Source organism: Pagrus major, chromosome 14, assembly GCF_040436345.1.
Source record: "Pagrus major chromosome 14, Pma_NU_1.0".
In the NCBI taxonomy this organism is placed as follows: domain Eukaryota; kingdom Metazoa; phylum Chordata; class Actinopteri; order Spariformes; family Sparidae; genus Pagrus; species Pagrus major.
Window position 1 is genome coordinate 19,226,410 of NC_133228.1, and position 22,918 is coordinate 19,249,327.

The window sequence follows — 22,918 nt, forward strand, 5'->3', positions numbered from 1 at the left end:
TGTCAGAGGCCTCAGCAGTGACATTGAAAAGGCAGTGCTTCACTTAAGTGGGTTCAGGATGACTGCCCCGCACAATAAAGTGTTTTCAGTTTGTAACGTGGTGCAGAAAGGTAAAGGCCACATGTTTTCCTTTGACTTCCCCATTCATCTTGTTCTGACCTTTAGAAAAGGTACGCCACGCAGTTTTGCTGTTTGTTCAAGCGCAAAACCCAGAAATCTATCTCGGATGATGAAAGAAAACAATCAGTGAAAAAGCAAAAACAGAAGTAGCAGACGTAACGAAACATACTGTAGCACTAAAAAAAGGTGCATGCTCCATCTTCATGATTTACTTCCTGTCCTTCTTGTCTTTCGAGTGCTGCCACACTCTCCCATCTGGGATGCTACGAGCATATGCAAACGAAGCGATAAGAGTTATGAGGTGACTGCTTGAATGATGCACCAGCCTTCCCAGTCTCGGCCTGGCGAGACTCCAGTCACACTGTAAAAAACATTTGTTTCACTGGAACGGTGACAATATGAAAAGCTACACAAAGACTCAGTATCTCGCTGTATAGAAAACAGTTACAACTTTGAACTCGATGCCATTTCCACTCTCAATGCACCTCGGGGATATTTTGCCAGCACCAAACAAAAAGTACGCTAACGGCAAAGAAAGAGCATATTTGTTTCCTTTTCTTGCCAAAGAAGGTCAATCGATGGACGGCTTTCTCTCCAGAATACCTACAATCTGAGTGAGTGCGAAGGACACGGCGAACAAAGAGCGACGGAGCTTTTCCTCAGAGTGAGGCGACTGAGCCTGAGCTGAGCTGGTCGGACAGGAGAGAGAGGGGGGAACACTACCAGGCAACGGTGACGGAGGTGCTCCACAGGGTAGAGTCGCTGCTCGCTCAGGCGTACCAGACATTTAAGTTGGACCGGGGGTGTCAGCGTGCCCCGTGGCTAAAAGTTGTAGAAGAAGGGCTGAGAGACTGGGCCAAAGACTGGGAGGAAGAGAGAGAGAGTGAAAGGAGCTGTCCGTGGTGCTGAAAGCCTTTAGACCGAGCGCTAACCAGACTTGTCAGCTCGGCTGCAGGAAGCTACATGAACTGTGGTGTCAAACTTGCACCTTTGGGTCTAAGCTAACCGGTGTGTTGTCTTTCTGCAGGATATCTCACTTATGCATCCTCCGTAATGAGAAGGCAACAAACCCTAAATCCACACCCTCCTCCTCAGCCCCTGGCACGGCTTCAAATGGTTCAAGTTGTGGCTCGTTTTCAGTTTCTAGCCAAAACTGCAATTAAAGAGTCCTGAACTGGGAAGTGTTTCCAAGGAGGCTTTTTTTCCGCTCCAACGGTGCTGAGTCGTCTACTTCCTCCGGCGATAATAGTGCCTTTTTGATCAGACTCAGTGCCAGCGAGTTGAAACTTCGACCCAGGGAGATGTAGATGCAAAAGCAAGACATCTCAAATTGATTACGATGGTGTTTCTATATGCTTTAATATGCTTTTCTATGCCCACGCCAGATTGCACACAGCTGCACCAATATGGATCCTCAGCTGCTGCACATTTTGACTGACAATAAGCGTCCCAATGATTCATAATGCACAAAAGAGTGCCGAGAAAATGGCCTTAAAATTTCAAAAAGCAGAGGTAGGTGTGATGATGGATCTTGAGTAAAGAGGGCGACTGCCTTCAGACTCCAAAAGCTCAAATTTCACTGAATGTCGATGATTTTTGGGTTACTGAATGAGGTTAAAGAGTAATTCTGACATTTTTGAAACTAGCCCCCATTTTTCTATATTTTCTAAATGACTAACAGCTACTAAAAGTTTTGCAATTGGTCCATTAGATCGCCTCAGCTGGCAGCCGTGAGCATTAAAAGTTCTCGTTTTTGCCACCGACAGGCTCAGATTGTTGTTCTCAGTGTCTGACAACCAGTGTTGTAAAAAGTACACAAGTTATACTTCATTAAAAGTAAAGATGTTGTGTTAAAATATAACTTTGGAGTTGCACAACTAAAACTCTTTAAGTATCAATATTAAAAGTAAAAGCTGTTAAATCAAAGTAACTCGTAACTTGAGTCAGTCAAATACATGTAGTGCAGTCAAAGTATAAAGTAACAGAAATACTCAAGTACAAGTAATTTTAAACTGAACTAAAGTACAGTACTTGAGTAGATGTACTTCCGTCACTGCTGACAACATTATGGAAAGGATCCCGACAGAGATAAAGACAATAACAGCTGTTACGTTGCTCTTCATACCAGAGTCCTTTGACGTAAACAGCAGCAACATTTACGCCTCAAAAAGTAAAAATAGGGCCCCGATTTAAAAATACAACGATTAACCTTTAACCAGGCAAAGAAGAAGAAGATGGTGCTGCTTCAAATAATATCTTATTAACTGCCTTTCATGTAACAAAATGATTAAATTCCTACAGAAGTAATAAAGTTATTAGATGCCAGATAAACAGATATTAGAAGAAAAGGATATCTGAGCTCTTATCTTCAATTATTCAAGTTAATGTGATGAATTTAATTAATTCAAGATTCAAGAATTTAGTAGTAAAAATATTCATGCTTTCTCATAATTACATTCATCCTAAGTTTGTTTAAAGCCACCTGCGACTTGAATTTAGTCAAATTTGAATAAATCAAACCGGCGTGTGGGCGCCACGTTAAACGAAGCTGCCGAAGGTGGACACACATCCGACCACTTAACACACATAGAGCCACGTTCGTCCACCCACAAAAAAAACCACAGATCTCTCTTTAATTTCCACAACGAGAGGCTAATACTAGCCCTTGAATTATTCAAATGAGCCCGTGATGACACTACAATGGATTGCAGCGCGTGTGAATCTTTCAGGCCGTTATGAATATGTATCTCCATCTCACGAGCGCTGCTGGCGGCGTCACATTAACATCCGCGGCAGAAAACTGACTATCCACCTCTATTCAGATGTCCGCTCCGGATGTTCTCAGAGAACCAGCTGTCTTGTGTGCAAAACAAAATTATTTGAGGGGTGCTCGGTTGAATATGCATGATATTAATGCTCCAAACAAGCACAATTTATTTAACCACGCTCGCGCAATCACTGGGTAATCACTCCGTCTCATTAAAGCTCAAATAGGAGCGCTTGATTTGTTTAAGAGGCGCCGGTGTTGGTAATTCTTCTCCTCCCACACGCAGGGAGGAGATGTTGAGCAAACTTTTGCATCCATGATCTAATTTTGACAGATAAGACTAAACTCCATCAGCTTTGTTTTAACCCTTTCTGTTCTGATCTAATCTCTCCCTTGGCTGGTTTCCCCGAGGCCGACTGGACGGGGATATCGATCCCTGGCGAGCAGCTCCTCTGGGTCTGGTGGAGCCGGTGGGGACAGAGCTGTAAGTGTGAACATGGCCGACAGTCTGTGTTCTCCTGGCAGAGAGCCGAAGTCATCACTCCTTGGCTCTCTCCTTTCCCTTCCTCTCTTTTGTTTCCAACTTCGTGCTCGCACACATCCAATGAATCACTGTCTAGTTACACACCGATTCCCTCGGAGGCAGGAGGAGGCTCGGTGAATCAAACCCTCCTTCTTCTTTTCTTTGTCTACAAACCTTCTGCGTGGTTCTCAGAGCGGCCCCGAGGTCATCCGTGTGCACACGACCGATCTCAGGTTAAAGGTCAAACCAGGCAGCTGAGTCATAATGTACAATTTACCCAGGGTGGTACCAGGGAAGGGGAGTTTATGTAAGCGTGCGTGGGCGTGTGTGCTGAACGATGCCTTGGAGATGTGTGCGTATAAGACGAGGAAAGTGTGTGTGCCTGGCTGGCGTGTAGGTGTGCGTGCAAAACCTGTGTGAACCAAACCATGTGGCTCAGCGTTTGTGTGTGTGTGTGTGTGTGTGTGTGTGTGTGTGTGTGTGTGTGTGTGTGTGTGTGTGTGTGAGTGTGTGGGTGGGCGGTGGGCGGCAGCGGGGGAGAATGCGGCAAGTTGGAGGAAGCGAAATGGGCGAGCGTACATGTGAACGAGCTGAAAGTCTCTGCTGCTAATTACAGCCCCGCGTCTCTGCTGGTGTGGCAACGAGGACACAGCCTGTTAATGGTCTAGATAGCCGCTAATGAGGCTGTCTGCCATGCACGCACACACACACACACACACACACGAGCGCTGGCACACACACACACAAATAGGCACAATGATTACGGGTGATGAGAGCCCATTTGTTGGGCGAAAATCGGCTGCTGGAGTCAAAGTGAAAATTTAAGGGATGGCTAAATATCATAACTATATTACGAGCGTGGGCTTTTTCAAGGTGATGGGGCTTAATTGACGGGATGGTTTGGTCGTAAATGGCTTCGTATTTAGACGGTGAACCGGCGGTCACGTCGGCTCTGGTGTCTCGCTTTCGATGGCGAGTTCTTCGTGAGCGTTGTGACAGATAGCAGGGGGAACGTCAAAAATATAAACCTGTTAGAAAGTAACAAGGTTCCACATGATTACAATGACATCCAGAACATAATCATGTTCCCATGAAACTGAAATAGATCTCTGTGTTTTTTCCTGGAAAATAATAACAACCCATCCTGCACTTGGCCTTTTTTTGGGTCTGGGTTTCATTGATTACAGGACAAAAATACAAATTTACTTTATTATTACCTTATTTGCTGATTTGGGTGAAAGTTGGTCATATTTTTGGAGAAACATTCGCTGGTTTTCTCTCCGATTTCCCCCCCTCAACTCATTTACACAGTTTCCTGATTGACAGTAGCTTTATTTTAGCTCCGTTAGCCGTGCAGCTAGTGATCCGAGCCGCACATTCAGTGCTATTGGCTACCATTAACACTAATCAATATCCACGACCAGCCCCTCCCTAGCTTCCTGTTTTTACAGGAATCAAACAGCTCTCTGCTAGCTGTCTCATGAGAACTTTTAAGAAACATTTTGCGATTTGGGGAAGTACGCTTATGTACCTCTTTGAACAGAGTTGGATAAGAAGATTGAGCTCATTGGAAATGGGGGGAAATTGCTAGCGTAGCTCTCTCAGAAGACTACAAAATCTACCTACAAGCACCTTTAAAGCTCAATAGTTAACATATTAGACAAACACTGACGTGTAAATTCAAGACACAGCTTTACTCAGGGTTATGAGCTGGACTATTTCTTCCTGAAATCTCTGCTTGTTCCTTGGCAGCCGCACAGTGACAACAACATTCTCGTCAGCACATATTGCTCGCTTGGTGATATTTAGCCTGTTTCCAGATACAGCATCTGAATCACTGCCCAGGCCTTTGATTTCCTCAGCTATTAAAATATGACTTGTTGCAAATGATGATGGCTGTTTCTGCCCGTCAACTGATCAGATCCTCAGAGTCGTACAGCCACTTACATCTGGCCCACATCCAGCAATGAATCAGGTCCAGATGTGTACCAGATACGGCAGCCACAACACAGATGCCCCCGACATGTATAGGAACAGACCAGATCTGGTCACTACTACTGATTGATTAGGTTAAAACAAAACAAAGTAACCCTCACTGCAAAACAGGAAATCAGCCTACATGAAGACAACGCTGGGCTGAATAAATGAAGTGAAACAAAGTGGCAATTCATTCTTGATTATTAGGCTAAGTGTAATTATTACAGTGCTGAAATAATTAGTTGATTAATTCACTAGTCGTCTGACGTTATTGTGAACGGGAGGAAGATTTTCTTTTCCACTCAGCCCACAAGCTTCTGCTCTATTTGCACTGAAACTGCCGAGTGAAAGAGCAAATCTGCAGCTTTCTGTCTGCAGTCTGACGCAGTGAAGAAGACTGTGAGAAACTGCCACTTTTCCACCATGATTGTCTCTTTTGTTCATGATGATTATACCTACTGCATGTCTCCAAATGATAGTGGTAATGACTTGTTGATGCTAAAAACGCTACATGTACTCGTTGGGATTGTAATTCAACAAATGTGTGGGAGGGAAGCCGATAATGCTCGTCTCCCTCAGACCAGATAGTGAGAGGTGGTAGGGTCTGTCCGCAGGATAAACACGCAGTCGTTCCAACAAAATTCAGTCATGCAGAAATATGCACACTCGCACTCTTTTAAACTTTAGTCAGCTCCCGGCGCTTCTTCCGTCCCCCGCTTCAGATTGTGTTTTCAGCAAAAAGTGATGAGCTGTTTGCTCGTCCCTGAACTGACAAATATTTGGAGAGAGACGGGAGCGTAACAGTTGTTTGGTGACGGATATCAGTCGGTCGACTCTCGCTCCCTCTCTACTACACCAGCTAGTGGCACAAGTCCTTAACGAGAGAAAACAGCCAGTTCTATTAGATTGTGTGGCTGGTGTCCAGCGGTCCAAACGAGCGGGCCAAATTGTGGTGTGTTAAGAGGTGGAACATCATTCCAGCAGCATGGTGACAGTTTTATTAGGATGGGTAATAGCTTGGCTGAACGCTCGGAGTTGGCCTTTTCTGAGAGAATGAGCCGCAACTCAAAATCTCACAGTCTGGAGCGTTTATGTTGCTGATAATTGAGTGCGGAAACACAAATATTCGCCACAACAAATGTCCCAAGTCCCAAGACTTCAAATGTCATGACACGAAAGTAGTAGATTTTCGTATCGGGGTACAGTCTGCGATAGTCAATTTCAACGTAAAATAAATAAATAAGACATCTCAGACATTTCACAGCTCAGATCTCATGAAATGAAAGTGACCAACAACATTTTTTATACTAGATTTACTTCAAAACTTTCACTGAGAGCCAAAACTTCACTGGGATGGACTTCACTGGAAACCAACACATTCAAGACATTAATCCAAATCCTCCTGAGAGTGAATATCAATGAGGCTGCTGGTACAGATAATATACCTCTACCATCAACAGGAGAGTACCATCGTCCCTGTCTCAATGACTACCGTCCAGTGGCTCACGCACCCATCCTGATGGAGAAAGACAACGTCCCTGCCAGCCTGGACCCGACGGTGCCATAACCACTGCCCAACACTCAGTCTTCACATGCTTGATTCCATCTTCCATATAGACGTTTCTTTATTTTGCATCCTAATGTTTGTAAAGATTGAATTTTCTATTTCTCTTTTGTCACAACGCTGTGCTTATGCTCTGGTTAGGTTTAGGCACAAAAAACACTTGGTCAGGGTTACGAGAGCATCATGGTTTGGCTTAAAATACCTGTTTTGGTCGCCACGCTCACGGATGTAGATGGTCCAGCTTCACCTGAAAACTAGCTGGTTTGGGTCCCAAGAAACACCACTGCAAATGTCAGCAGCTTTCTAAAAAAAAACACCTGGCTTTGTCGGCATGAAATTAATCAAAAGTTATAAATATCCAGTGGTGTGATATGAACTGCGGTCGCCTGTTTGGCAGCCCTGTTGGCTTGTAATAATGCCACCACATCCCCCCCGCCGCCTCCTGCTGCGACAGGTGGCTAATAAGCATATAATGTGAACAAGATATGCCACGTTGGGTACAAATGTCAACCTTGGACATTAGTGTGGACTGCAGACACTTTAACTGCTAGCATAATATCCTGGCTGCATTGCAAGAGTTCATATCAGGAGGCAATCAACAGCCTTGCAGAGTGGTGTACAGAGAACAATCTACTGCTCAGTGTCGGCAAAAGAGGCTGATTGTTGATTTTAGGAGGAAGAAGGCAAAGACACCCTTGTCTACATTGTTGGACAGCGAGCATCTGACGCTGTGTTGCATCAGACGCAGTTAGCACACGGTGTGTGGTCGACTGGAGTAATCATCTCGTGACCCACTGGGTTCCTCGTTGACCCTCATGCCGGGAGCCACAGCTCGAATTTCTGCCCGTAATAGCATAAAAAACATCACACTAACCCCTGACTGTATTACCATTTTAAAGTGTGTGGAAAAGCGAGACTAAAGAGGTAAAAGTCAACAAAGCCAACATCACAAGACTTTAGAAAGAATAACAGATCATTAGCTTTGCCACATGAAAAAAAATTGAGATATGTGGTTTTCTTCTTAGTCATGAAAAGAAGAGTTTACAGACAAAAATCATAAATACTTTATTGTGACTGTTTTCTCTCAGGAGGGTCTAAAGACTCTGATCTTAATGAGTTTAAAGTCTGACAGAGTTTTTCTCTTTAAATCACAAAAATACTCTTAAGAGATGCCTTAAAAGCCACTGGGCTGACTGGGATACTCTGGCATCTTTTCTTAGCTGTACTCATTCCTACACATATGTGCCACAAGCAGTCATGCTACCGCCGGAGCAGACTGGGTGGCACGGACGTTTTTTTTTCCCACCTCTAGCGCCCACAGCTTGTCATGTCACAGAAAATCAACACGAGCAGATGCGACACTGCACCCTGGCGTATTGTTGCGTAGCGGAGCCGAGCCATATCCACATTCGGAATAATGAGATGAAATATAGCATGTAAATAAGGTTGGCGTTAGTCTCCACGGGCCAGCGGGCTGCTTTTTTAGACGGGAGCGCTTGTTCCGACCTTCTAAAGCTCCTCCGTTGAGTGAAGAACCCGGACAGATGGCGGGAGGCGCTTCACCGTTGGCTTCCCGCGCAGATGGGAGACTGTGCGGTTTTTATGTTTGTGTGTGTGGGGAGTGTGTCGACAGATTGGAGATTTTTTGAGACGGTGGCACAAAACTTTTAACCTCTCCCATGCGTGTGTGTGTGTGTTTATGTGCTGGCAGATGACATCGAGGCTTTAAAATATTCATTCATCTCCCTTTTGTGGGTGAGAAAATATCCACATTTTCCACCCCTACAAGACTTCGCTCCGTCTCTCCTCTTCGTCTTTGTTGGCTTCCTGCTCACTGACAGAGACATGTGCGGCCTAATAAAGAAATAAATGGCAAATAAATCTATTCAGAGGACGGCTGCTGACCTTTTGTGGGTGATTCTCAGTGGTGTCTGTGGCACCAGGCAGCTGGCATTATGATCGGTATGTGACATTACACGACACAAAAAGGCAAAATGCACAACTACAAACTGGTTCCACAAAATCAGTATTAGTTTCTCAATCCGCTTGGCTTCCAGCTCGCCCCGACAAATAAGTGCTTAAATTCACATGTCGTCACCTGTCGATGCCAAGATAAATGGAGGACAGGTAGACTCAAAGAGCAGAATCATTTAACAACATTTAACAACAAGGATTCCAGATGGATCGTATCTGTTTGGGGTGATGAAACGCCGATGTTGCTGTTTTCTAGATGTAATTAAAACGTTTTAATCTTCAACATCGGAGCTTCGGCTGACTCATCCCTGGCAGATGCACTACTTCTATAATTCAATGAGAGGGCAGACTCGGTTTGTAGGCACAGCAGGCTCACAAATAACTTACGTTGTGTCATTTGAGCCGTATACAAATTCAGAGGGGACGTGAGAGCGAACCTTTCCTTTTGTTTCAATGTCACAAATGTCGCCATTAGAAGTCCGCTGTCTGAAGGTTTCAGGCTCTTTGAGGACGTTTTAAACACACTCCACAAACACCCGCTGCAACGCACCACACACACACTCACAGAGCTGAAAGCAGCAACCTGTTGATTCTGCAAATCACAACCTTTGTGTGAGTCACGACAGACTGCAGTGCATAATTATGACTGTCAAGGGGGCCACACATTCTGAAAAACACAGGGTAGAAAAGCACTTCAGAGCCATTTGCAGTATTTTTGTGCAAAAGCTCTGCTACTTCTGACACACTTTAATTCGGGGTCTTATTCTCGTGGCTCAAAAGAAGGTAAAACATACCATATGTATAAAAACTGACATGACGGCAAAAATCTAAAAAGAGTCTTTCAAAATAACCAAGCCCTGCGAAAACAATGCACTTCAATCAGGCGACATTTGTTGACCACTAGGAGGTACGGCTCAGTGAGCAGAGCACAGAAGGGTCTACTTAGGTAGAGTGGAGCAAAGCTGTTTTTCTCCCTGGGTAAAGAAAAGAGGACTAGGAAGGGCACTTGAGAGGAGCTGTGCATCAGTCAGCCATTGTTGAGCTCTGCAGGACTGCATAATAGGTTTCTGTGGCCACACATAGACTCACTTGGCTACAGAAGATGACAGAGATGAACAGGCAGACAGATATGCGGCGAGAAAGCCAAACATCTTCTGCACCATCCCTACCTGCAGCACTTCTGATCTCACCTGTTCCGCCTCTCTGAATCACCAGGCAGGTCTCGACTCCGACGCCGCACTCCTTGAGAAGCTCCACCACCTGCGAGTGTGTGAATCCCTGCACTGGCTGCTTGTTAATTTCCACAATCAGGTCGCCCTCGCACAGGCCCGGGCAGCCCAGAGGCTCCAGCACTTGTTTGACCCGCTGGCCAGTAGCGCTGTCCGCGATAGTGAAGCCAAAACCATCCACGCCCTTCACCATGGTCAGGGTGAGTAGTTCCCCTTGGGTCGCACCTGACGACGCCATGGAGACGCTGTCAGGAGGCGTGGTGCCGGTGGTGGGAGGAAGCGAGCCGTCCAGGTGGGTGTCACCCGGGTGAGGGGTGAGCAGCGACTGCTGGGCGTTGGCCTGGTCCTGACCGGGGTCAGCGACGAAGCGCGTCGTGCGGGAGAGATAGTCCAGGTAGTTGTCGTAGCCCGTCCTGCCGTTCACCATGATGGGCCGCTGCTCCATGATGCCCAGCGGGGAGATGATGGTGGTGGTGGTGTTGTTGTTGGTGTTGGCGGCATCCTCCGGGTCGTAGGGCAGAGGGTAGCCACGGCACAAGACGAGGGTGACGCTTTGGCCGATCGGCACCGACTGGAAGAGTTTGACCACGTCGGCGTGGGTGGTTCCCAGGACGCACACATCGTTGATGTAGACGATGACATCACCTGCGAACAAAAGGATGGACGGAGAGAAACTTAGTGCTCAAGTCCAGATGGTGAAGTTGATACAGTAGATACAGATACATTTACTGTTTGAGAAGCATCGGAGCCCCATTTTTGGAAACAAGGTGTTTAAATAAAATCATCTCTTTCCTGTTGAGCGTTTAAGCATTATTTTGCACCAACACAAGAAGCAGATTGATTACTCTGGTTGGTTACTTAGTTACAGTAAATAACATGAAAAGGCAGGGAAACGTGACATCTCTTCAAAGAATAGTCCTGGATAATGCTATTCTTGTGAAAGCAGTCAGCAGCTGTTGTTGTCCCTCTTTTTCATCACTGTGTTATCAAGTTTGATTGTGTCCCTCTAAATATAGACAACACGACATCCAATCCATCAATGTACAAACTCAAATACTCTGATATTATAACAGTCCGACTCCGGATTTGTCAATGATGCTGCATACACAGATAATACCCAGTTAGGAAGCGTCATCGTTTTACCGTCCAGACAAAAAGGTCCTTTATAAGTCAACTAAAATGCTGTTCATGTGTGTACAAAAGGCCAAAATGCACAGAAAAGCTTTGTTTTAGGAAATACCTCCGTACGTGTGGACAGTAATGGTTTCACTTACTTCCAAAAGTAGTAAGTTTGTCCCTGAAATTGATATTCTCGGGTCAGAAGTTGCTATATTTATTATTTATTTGAAAACTACTTTACAGAACAGCCTCAGAACTACTGCCAGAAAAGTTTTTCAGAAACTTGAACATTTTTCTTCATCATGAGTTCGGATATTTACACATTTGACTCCGATGATACTCAGACGGGTAAAAAAAAGGGCATTATCTGTACCGGATACCTGTTTCAGAGTCATAACTCAAACCGACACATTACTAAAAATACTGCCCCACAATATAACCTTGCTCTACAGTATGTCGTGTGATTGATTCTAGGAAAGGAAACAAGTGGAAAGAGGAGAATTACACGGCTCATAATCACACCTGGATCCATAGTCTTTTGTTGATTTATTGGATCTACTTATCGACATGTATTACATGTTTGTCTGTCCCCATTAAAAGGGAGTTTTAACCAACCGAGGGTCGAAGGACAGAGGGCGTTGAATACTGTATGGACTGTGACGCTCTCTGAGGCAAATTATGATTTGTGATGTTAGGCTCTGTAGAAAAAACTGACTTGGGGACGTTGCAATTATATGGTTTGAGCTTTAACCACACTAGGCTTCCAAGATGCCCCTGGACAGGCGTGCAAACAGTGTAAAAGCACTGTTAATTTAATATTTCTGTTATTAGTAGCCTTTAACAAACATCATTTCCCACAAACCTGAGATTGTCTCGAGTTAACGGCACGAGCTTGATGGACTGAGACCGGAGCCGGTTTAATTGTCGCTTGCAAATTGCAGATTAAGTCCTGCAGGGATCTCGCATGCTCAGGCATGAGCCGCAAGTACGGCATTTTTTTTGATTAGTGAGACGTGTCTAAGTTAAGAGGAAGGGAAATCAAATCCCAAGAGAGAGAGACAGGGGGGCTGTGAGGACAATTTTTTTTGGCTGAGGACAAAGTTGAAGGATAAAGAAGAAACAGTTACGATGATGTACAACACTCCCACTTCACGAGAGCTGTAGTTGTACCAATGCCAACAAATTAATTGGCATTCATACAAGGTTTAGATTTTAATAGCAACTCCTAAACGAGGCAATCATTTATCTTAAGATTAGAAGATGCACAGTGAACCTCGGGTAAAGAAAACTGCACTGTGCCGGGACTCTCTACATCTATTCTCGTAATCAATCAGCTGTGCGGTACATCAACACCGTCTCTTAAAGCACCCGTAAACAATTTCTGCAGATAAAAATGATCACATACAATTTCTTTATCTGCCTGCAGGTGTAAAATAGTGCTGATGACAAGTGGCTAAAATGTTTCTTCCTTTTACGGGGCCAAGTGCTTTTTACTTGCTCGCTGCAATATACTGCAATGTAGATAAAAACCTAGGTGACAATTAAACGTCCCTACGCAAATGCACTCCACATTATCTTTGTCTCAACCACATTACTAAATATAGATTTGTGTGCTCCGGTGTGCAGGCACCATGCAGCTTTTTAAAACACGGGGTAAGTGGGAACAATAGTCACGATCCGTTCTAAAGTTTGACAAACAGCATTACCTGGGTTGATAATGAAAACAATTATTTTGTAATTGCAGCCGTAATTGTCGTGCTCTTTACAGAGTGGGCAGGTTGAGAGTGTGAGTGTGTGTTGCAGGGAGACAAAAGGGAAAAAACAAAGATCTCTCATGATTAATAAGCAAAGTGTGTGCTTTTGTGATTGACCCTCACCTTCCTAATCGCCGGCTCCATGTGAGCGGGCGACTATGACAGCACTAATGGCTGGATCAGTGGCACTTCTTATAAAACAACATGGCAGTTCATAATGATTTTCCCTGGATTGGCTGTTGAAGTGGAGCCTGACCGATCTGAGGGACAGCAGCCGAGGTTAAGATATCAGCGCGATGTGTTGTAAAAGTTTTAATGGCTGTATTGACAGAGAGAGCTCACGCCTCCAGGCAACGTGACGTGAGGGACTTTTTAATTAATCTGGGTAAACGCCGACGACATTTGGCTTGAGCACCGGTGTCAGAATCAATAGCTGAGCGCACGGGCAGAAAACAAATGATGGTGCCGTGACCTCGCGGTGCCCTCGCTGCGACCACAGATCTCATCCTTCATGACCACGGAGGAAACGCAGCTACAAGACAAAGCTATGGAGTCACATGCAGACACATATCCTACCGTGCATGCTTATACACGAAGAGACTTAGAGATATCTGCCGCCACAACCGTCCAACAGATGTGGCTTGTGACCCTTTAAAGCAACTTTATGTAACGACTCTACCTTAAAATAACAGCTTAGAGATGCACCAACTGGCCCGTTACAGTCAGATATATCAGGTTCAGACAACAGGCCATTAAAATAGCTCACAACTTGTTATTTCTATTAGTTATTTAATAGTCAGTGTTTTATTCCATGTTGATGAATGTTCTCAGTCATCCAGGTCATTATCGTGAGTAAGTGCTGTATCGTAGGCAGTTGGATTTGTTTCAGTTTCTTGAAGATGTTTCACCTCTCGTCCAAGAGGCTTTCCTCAGTTCTAACTGACTGGAGGGGAGTTGGCAGGCTGTTTTATTACAAACATACAATTTAATTTAAAATAAAAAAAGGTTATAAAAAGTGCATGTGGTTAAATAAAGTTCTTAGAAAGACAGAAAATCAGAATCAGGTCAAGTCAGACTTTTAAAAAACTGGAATCGGCCGAGAAAATTACATTCGGTGCATCTCTACAACAGCTCAGAAATCATTTTGATGGTAACAGTTGTGTTTAAGTAATCATCATCACTCATGACTCCTCGTCAAAGATCACACATTTCTACGAACTGTAAGCAGGTTAAGCAAAAAAGGATTTTTTTAGCAGACCGTGTTGTAATTTTAATTTTTTTTTTTCAAGGACTGAAAATGAAAAACGATCCCGTGTTTCACAGGAAAAACTAGAATGGCACTAAGTAGAGCGCAAACTTCTTCTTTTATACACACTCGATAGCCTGGCAGCCACCTAAATATATCAGATTTTTTAAATCAAGCTCCATTAAAGCATTATTCTGAGAGAAATGAACAAGTTTTTGTGTAGTCGACGGACACTGGCGGCTGTAAAAAACAGTTTCAAAAGTTAGTCAGATGCGGCGTTTTCAGGTAACTCACGTAGCTAATTTTAGCTTTTTAGCCACCAACGACAAATGTGAAGTCTACGTTTTTCTATGTCTAACTGAAATCAATAATTGTATTTCATAATTACCTCCACCAACGAGGTTATGTTGTAGGTATGTATTGTGAGTGACAGAGATGAGTTTTCAGGGGGTTAATTATTGTCAGGAGAGGGACTTTAACTCTCTGAATAAAGAAACATGTTCATAAATAATGGTGTGCATGTAAGTGCAGAGAAATTGACATGTAACTTAAAAAAGCCAGGACGGAAATACACTCATGGCCGCAGAATAACTCTCTCTGCATCCATTATTAAACCTCCTGTAGGTCCGCTGTATATTCTAAATCACACTGACCTTAACTGTAAACACCGCGCTCGCCGGCACCAAGGCCGACGCCGCTGCTTCATCTTTCGTCGTCCCATCCTTGCGTAGTCTTTATGACATATTCATCTCCCTATAATAGTGTGTTCAAGAGTCTGCCGACATAACGAGAGGTCTCTGTGGCCCTGCCGAGACGAGGCCGCGACAACAGAGCAGTTTAGACTCTCAGCGGGGCGCGTGCATTTGTTAGCGCCTGCAGTGTTTTGTGTGTGTGATCGTGGGTTTGTGTGTGTCGGGCTGAAGAGGGTGACACGAAGTCCTGAATGAATTTAAGCTGTGTCAGAACAATAATATGACTGTCTGATGACTTTGTAGACAAAACTCACAACACATTTAATGATTGATATTGTGATAATAATAACTGACTGCTAGACTGTACGAAGGCCCAGCAGGCTTGTTGAGGTTTGGCTTTTCTAACAAGCTGAAGCAGCAGGAACGATGTTTGGCAGAGTTTAGAGGAATATTTCTTAACTTAGCCTTTCCCAAACATAAAAACAAGACAGTTATCTGCTCTAATGTAAGCTTAAATGGATCGTCAAGTCGCGTCAAGTGTAGCCTATATATAAGAGACTTTGACACTGTTCTTGTTTTAAAAATATGTCAGCTGTAAAAATCAAAAAGCCAGGCGACGGCAGTGTTGTCAACCAACTCTTGGAGCCATTGTTAGCTTAGTTATCTGACTGGAGCTGACAAAAGCTGCTAGCAACAGCTAATTATGATGATTACGTTAAAATAAATGAGTAATTTTAGTGACACCATCAAGTTAAACCTTCAGGGATCTGTACAATTTCATGTGGAAATCATTTCAACTGTATATTTTTCATTTTAGAATCTGTGACACTGAATGAGTCCAAATGCCAAATGCGGTGCATATTCTTCGTGTATTATCTTGAAAATAGAAATAACATGGAAACAGTTCAGTCGAATAACTCGGCTGCTGAATGAGTGTTAGGGCTGTAAACTCTCCGGTTTGAAACACACTGTACCAACAAACCCACTTGATTTTGCATTAAACGCTGCCTCTGGCATCCAAACTAAGCTTCTCCACTTCAAGCTAACGCAAACTCCTAACTCTGTTTTTCACAAGACCACAGAAAACAGCACAGCTAATACACCCAGAATACACAGAATATCTCGCCTGCACGAAAAAACTGCGTTGAATGTCGTCTTGCAAGAAATACATCAGATATTTAAGAAAACTTTTCTCGAACATAGTTTCCCTGGTCGTGGAGATGGCGAGGAGGGGTCATGAAAAGAGAAGCGGCACAAATATTTCTGAATTGGGAATTTCACACCTCTGCGGGCCTGGGTTTGCGTCTGTGTGAGCTCTGAGTTTCTGTGATCAAGTTAGCATAAGTAGGACACAACATCTGGGGAGGCAAGGTGTGGGGATGGAGGACGGATGGTGAGATAGATGGAGATGAGCTGAAGGTAGGACTGTATAACAACACTTCAATTGTGTAACAATACAAAACTGTTGTGAATGAGACTACCAGCTTTACTACAGAGCAAACTCCCTGACCAGCTTACTGTATGTGTGATAAACGACCACTATAACCTCTGAATTTGCTCCAGTGTATACAACTAGAAGCATCATCGCATGCTGAGAGCACTGACAAGCCTGCTAGCTCTATTCCCCCTGACCTTTAAGTACAGCTGGTCCGTCTTAGTGTCGCCGTTTGTGTCTATTTGTGCATATGTGCTGCAGCTCCACCCCCATGTGGCCACAGCCAGGAGTTATGGTGCTCATAAAGTCCCCTTTATGATTAATGGAAGGAGGAAAGTCTGCAGTCACACATACACCCACAAACACAACTTATACAGTGCTGGCTTTGCAAGTTGCACCTGCATGCACACCAGGGATGGGAGGATATGAGATTATATTGCAGATTGGGATAAAAACATCGTAAATATCCTCATGAGTGACTTGAAAAATCTGTATTGATTTCCTGATTTATCTTAAGTTACCGCAAGGTCACTCGTTCTGAAGGCTCGGCTTGCCCTTTATATCCCCATGAAGAAAAAGCTAAACAGATGTGAGGATATAATGTGACTTCCAAACTGAAAAACGACATGGAGATGAGTCACAGCCCATTTATGATTTTTTCACTCGTGTCCATGGTTTGTCAGGAGGATTTCAACAAAACTTGGAAAACAGGAATTTCATCTCTCGTTCTTTAACATTGCGATCACATTTTTTGCTCATTTCCGAGGTAATATGCATGGATCTTGATAAAAAAAGGCGTATGTCGGTGGCTGGTAGCAGATTAAATATGTTGTATTTGATTGACTGCTGGGCCTTGGCGGAGGTATGCACTCTACTGAGTGCCATTCTAGTGTATACTTAATTTACGCAGGGAAACCAGTGTTATTTAATATTGTTTGATTACTTTTACTAAACAGCAAGTACGGTAAAGTGATTTCAGAATGTTTTAGTGCCATTTTCAGAGTTTGAATCATATTTTGAAGGCATTTATCATCGTGACATCAAACTTTTTTATCATCAGAAAACCCCTGAAAAGTGCAAATTTTTGAGATATAACTGACCCTGGTTGCTCTTTGATTGATTATGTGGAGTAACTGTTTCATGGGTTGGTGCTCAGACTTGATTCTGATCTGTGAATGTCCCTTTACATACATCACCTGTACTATTTTATACGTTACTGTTCCCTGTTTGGAAGTACAAAAAAGTGTTAAAAAGTGTGTATATTGTTGTAATTGTGTTTGACTGTGAAACTTTACTCTGTTCTGTACTTGAATTTGCTGCACTTCATGAAAAATGAGGGCCTTGAAAACTTAACCCCGGTTCTTTGGATGGCTGCTGATCAAAGGACCAGATATTGCAGGAACTTAACTAAGCAAGGATGAGTTACTTTTGTGCCTTTGTGGTCCTGCTTGATGTATCTACCTGTGAAGGTTGTTCACTGACAGAGAGAGAGAGAGGTTCTGGTTAAATAACGGCACAGATCTGTTGTTTTTTTCTCCGGTTGTATTTCAGCCATGCCTGAGGCTTACCTGTGGCCATCTTTCCGTCGGCTGCGGCGGGCCCATCGGGGATGACGCTCTTGACCTGGAGGAACTCGTCCGGCTCATCGCCTCCGATAATAGTGAAGCCGAAGCCCATGTTGCTCTTTTGGAGCGATGTGGACAAGAAACTGCCTTTCAGCTGAGTCGGGTCCCGCGTGAACAGCGGCTTCTCTATAAAAGGACACAAAAAGAAACAAATCAACCAAATATACACACCGTGATACTGCGAAGCAAAGATTGAAAAGGACCTGAAAGCCGGTGCAGGGGCAGTGCTCACAGGGTGGGGGGGGCATGGGTAAAGCTTATCCAGAAAGAGATGGGTGTAGCCACAGGAAAAACTGGCAGGGTATGATCTTTAGCGAGTTTTGGACAGAGGTGGGTCTGTGGTGCTGAAAGATGCAGGTGTGGTTCAATGGCTCCCGTGCAAGTTACACCCAAATATACTAATCTTATATCCGTTCCTCTCCTCCCATGCTGGGAAATTGTGGGCAGAAAAAGGTGCAGAGAGCATCAGTGGTGCAGGTCTTCAATCCCTTCCCAAGGCTACCAAGAGAGCAGCACAAAAATTCAGCGAATGACATGCTGTCAATCAGGGATCAGTTCCAAGAGAAGGTGCTTGAGAGGGTTACAGGAGGACTGGGAAATTTCTGCAGGAGGGAGAGCTGGGATATTTCTGGAGGAAGGGCGCCTCGTGGAGGAATGAGAGGATCTCAGCCAACAAGCTTAGTCACACTTAACCAAGTCTCCAATCTCTTCCACCTCTGAGGGAGACGTGGCTAGCGCGCTAGTTTACATACATTGTTTGCCGTCACTGGTCCAGACATAGACTGAGTGATTACACTCTCCTGCCTGCTTATGCCAGGCGATAAGACATGTCATGGTACACGCTCGTCACACAAATCCTTCAACTGCCTCAAGGGGGGAAAGCTTGCTTGCGAGCTAGCATGCTTACAGTAAGTCAAAACGAGCGCAGGCAGCCATGGGAACGACAGTCAGCCTCCTTTGCTTCTCTCTTGGCCTACTTACTGACAAAGTGCCACAGGGAGAAGGGGCTACAGACAGGCTGCTCTAGCACCACAGTGCAGGCGGAGGTGCGATGTGGCTGCTGCTGCTGCTGATGCTGTTTATGCTGGTGATGTGGGCACATGTTCATCCGCCGGGTGAGAACACGCCGGAGAGGGGACACGTCGGCGGAGGAGGACGTAGCGTACGCCGCCCCCCTGCGACCCAGAGTTGGCGAGCGGCGGAGGTCGCCCAGGCTGTGGCAGCGCTCGGGCACCGGGCCGACCTGAACGAGGGGGGATCTGGGGAGGGTGGCACAGGGGCTGGCATCCTCCACTGGCATCAAAGTTCAGAGGGAGACAGAGGAGGAGGAGGAGGAGGAAGGAGGTGGGGGAGAGGGAGGAGAGAGAGCCTCACTGGAGCGACTCAGAGCGGTGGACTACTATGTTACTATGGAAACAAACCTCCACTTCACCAGTCCAGACAGTTTTTTTTCTAGCAGTACATCCTACTGCTATGGCTGCTGGAGAGTTAGCGCTGGAATCAGGTAGCAACAAACCGGTCATTAAACAAAACAGTGAATCACATTACAGCCCACATGTTCACCTGGGAGGAAGACTATTTATACACTACTATCAGTCTGGAGGGAGAGCGAGCGTGATGTCTCCTACTGCCAGTCAACATGTAGTAGATCTGTTCCTTATGAGCAAAATGAGCTACCACGCTTGGTTGTAAATCCTGTTCACAAGCAACATGTGTACATCTAGTGTCTCCTGAAGTTGGGGAAGTAAATAAAAAGTGTTACTCAGCACAGTCCCGAAATATTCTGGTGCGCAGATGATCAAAAACTGGGATCACTCAGTTAATTTTACATTGTCTCACAAGCCTGGAAAAGATGGCAAGATGTTTTGTGGAAGATTATGTCGTACAGTACGTGTATATCTTTGATATTTTTGTCCTGTTTTGATGTAGTTTCATATTTATCTATAGCTCAATCACTCTTCTCAGCTGCTTCTGTCTCTGGAGCTGCTGTGTCAAGTGAATTTTCCCGTTGCGGGATCATTAAAATCTTATCTTATCTTAATAGAAGAAGGATCATCAGAGTTTCATTAAGGCAGGAGCTGCTGCTGCTGCTGCTTGTCTCCTTGTGTGGTTTATTCTTTTCTTCGTAAACCTTTCCGGTGTTTTTAACTGATTTAGTCTGGATTTAATGTCTCTTATCGGCTTTTATTGTGAAGCAATTTGTGACGTCTGATCTTGATTTTTGCTTATGGCGCATTCTGCATCTGGCTCATATAAATCTATGGTGTCTGGTCAGCCCGTAGTTGCATGCGTGACACATTAAAAACTTAATTCATATAAAGAATTCAAGTTGCCTTATTACTCATCTGAAGTCAGAGAGGTTTGAGACGTGGTTTTACTTGAGTAAAAGTTCTGCTTCCTGCACTTTTACAACTTTTTCCTATATTATTTATTATTTATGATGCTATAAAAGGTCGATAGTTGCTGTTTGATTTCACTGATTAGTTGGATTACTGCTCTGAAATGAGTTTTCCCAATTAGACACAGTCCTATTTGTCGTGATTAACTTGTTGAACCTGAAGTATTTCATGACAAACAATCCACTTTTGGTGCATTACGTTAATATTTGATGCCAATGCGAGACTTTCTGAGCTGATAAAAGGAGGTACAGAAATCAGTTTTTGGCAGAAAACTTAAGAAGTTAACAACATAATAAAAACACTGCGCTACACAGACATAGATAGAATCATTATAAACATACAGACAGATAATGAGCGTGACTTTATCCTCTGATATTGGGAAAAGAATGGCGTTTGTCCCTTTACGATCCGAGACATCAGCGTGGTGGTCTTACCTCTGTAGATGGTGGGAAGGGGCAGTGAGGACAGACCCTGGCTTTGCATCTGCTGCTGCTGCTGGAGTCTCCGTTTAGCCTCCAGGACTGGGTTCTCAAACTGAGTCCTTCTGTTTATATGGCTACAAAGATAAAAAAAAAACAAACAGCAAAGACTTCAGACTTCACACCATCCTGCTGCACTTGACTCGGCCGCCCTCTCGGCAAAGATCAGATCTAAAAATCTTGGCGCGAAAGCAGCTATGGCTATGATGATTAATTAAATGGCCGGTCCCCGCCTGATTATGTAACAGAGCTGCAGAGTGGCTGAATAAAAACAGAACAAACGACCGATTCTGGGCTTTTTCTTCCACAATTCGGGCGGCTTTACAAGGAGAATTATGTGAATCAGCGACTGTGAGGGAACCTACACATGAAACAAGAGATTTTCCTTCAACGTCCCATGTCAGTCTTAATTTAGTTTGCAAAGGGGGAAGATAGTCAATGACTACAAATACTGTAATTTGCCAGTGTGAAATAATTAGTCGTCATTAGATACTCCCCTCACTCTTTCAGGCTGCATTGTGCTCTCACATGAACACACACCATCGTCTCCTCCTCTTCCTTATCTTTTAATGAACACCCCAGGATCACGGTGCTAATTACAGAAGAAGCTCGACTATATTTTTTACATAGTTACATAATCCCAAGGTCTGGCAACTTCTTTCATGATATTTTACATGAAGAGAAGGCAGGACAATGAGATTATCTGGAGAGAGGAGGAGTGCAGTGAAGCAGTCAAGTGTCGTTCTGGAGGTTTTCTTAAGCAAAGTCGAGCCAAATGACTCCCCCTGCCTGTCTAAAAATAGAGCCCTCGTCCCTTTTCGCCCGGGATGTAGAGAGCATCCAGCCAGAGAAATGACACCTCTGAACGGGGAGGGGGGACGTGAGGTTCAATAGAGAGGACAGGCGACTGCAGCAGTGGATGTGGATGAACAGACTCGCAAAAACGATCTCCCGAGCTAATCTACAGATGTAGATGCAGCGCGCAGAGTGTTTGGGACTGAAATATGGAGCGGCACACGCAGACAAATAAAACTTCCCCCCGCTGCAAACAAACAGTCAAGCAGACAAAAGAGAGCGACTGCTTCCTGGCTGCGGCGCCAGTCTGCCCCTAATAAATATGATTAATACAGCACCACCGGGCTGCGCTGGAAATCAAAAGCAAGCCATTACATATTAAAGATGTACCCGACTTACTCGACATAGTAGCTGCCGTAAATGGGGTCATCGATTTTCTCCCAGCCGTACGGAAGCTCTGTAAAAAAACACACAGACAACAATAATGAAGGGCTTGTTTATTCCATGAACTTGCAGCAGCGTATTGATCTCGCATAAAACATTTTTTTCATTTTATTGTTGGTAATTATCCCGGTTTCTCAAGTATTACGCACAGTACATGTTTTATCTTGTTAGCCCACACTTTTATGCATGACACAATAATAAACCTGCTATCATTTAATTGTATTCAGGCCCCGATGTGTCCATATCGTGTTTCTTTATGGCGTCGGTGAGGACAGAGGGGATGTCGCAGCATGCAGCCACCGAGAAACAAGAAAAAAAAAAGCACTGCACCCAGCATCTTTTATCAGAGTGCTCTGACTTTTTTTTTTGTGTGTGTGTGTGGCTGCTTTGAGCACTTCTGGTTGAAAAGGTGCTGGTGTAGGTGCACCCATCACCCAGGTTACCAAGAAAATGGAGGAGAAGCTTGTTTTTTTTCTGTTTGTCAATCAGAGAGAGAGAAGCCAGTCAGGTCGCTGTTCCTGAGCTGTGGCGGTGAAAAATGGCCGAACATTTTTTTGTGTAACATTATGATCTCACGGTGAAGTCGACCTTTTGGATGGAAATGTCAAAGCATCATCATTTTATTAAAAAATTCAATGCGGTCACTCTTCTCAAATCCGTTAGCGAGCTTCTTAACTAGATACACTTGACTGGTAGTGGAGAAATCCCAGAGAAATGAGTTGATGGAAGTGAACTAAGCAGGCGTGCTAGTGGCTACTTTAGAAAGCGTCCACAGC

At 44.3% G+C, this 22,918-nt stretch overlaps 1 protein-coding gene across 6 annotated transcripts in view; it reads right to left on the reverse strand.

Moving 5' to 3' along the window:
• Positions 1-22,918, reverse strand: part of magi2a (membrane associated guanylate kinase, WW and PDZ domain containing 2a) — a 236,973-nt gene that overhangs the window by 29,443 nt on the left and 184,612 nt on the right. For all 6 annotated transcript variants that reach the window (XM_073480363.1, XM_073480362.1, XM_073480361.1 and 3 more), the window contains exons 7-10: positions 22,098-22,155; positions 20,859-20,980; positions 17,969-18,151; positions 10,116-10,799 (exon numbers count right to left, since the gene is read on the reverse strand). In XM_073480363.1, the coding sequence (XP_073336464.1) occupies positions 10,116-10,799; positions 17,969-18,151; positions 20,859-20,980; positions 22,098-22,155 (1,047 nt within the window). The remainder of the gene's footprint in view (positions 1-10,115; positions 10,800-17,968; positions 18,152-20,858; positions 20,981-22,097; positions 22,156-22,918) is intronic.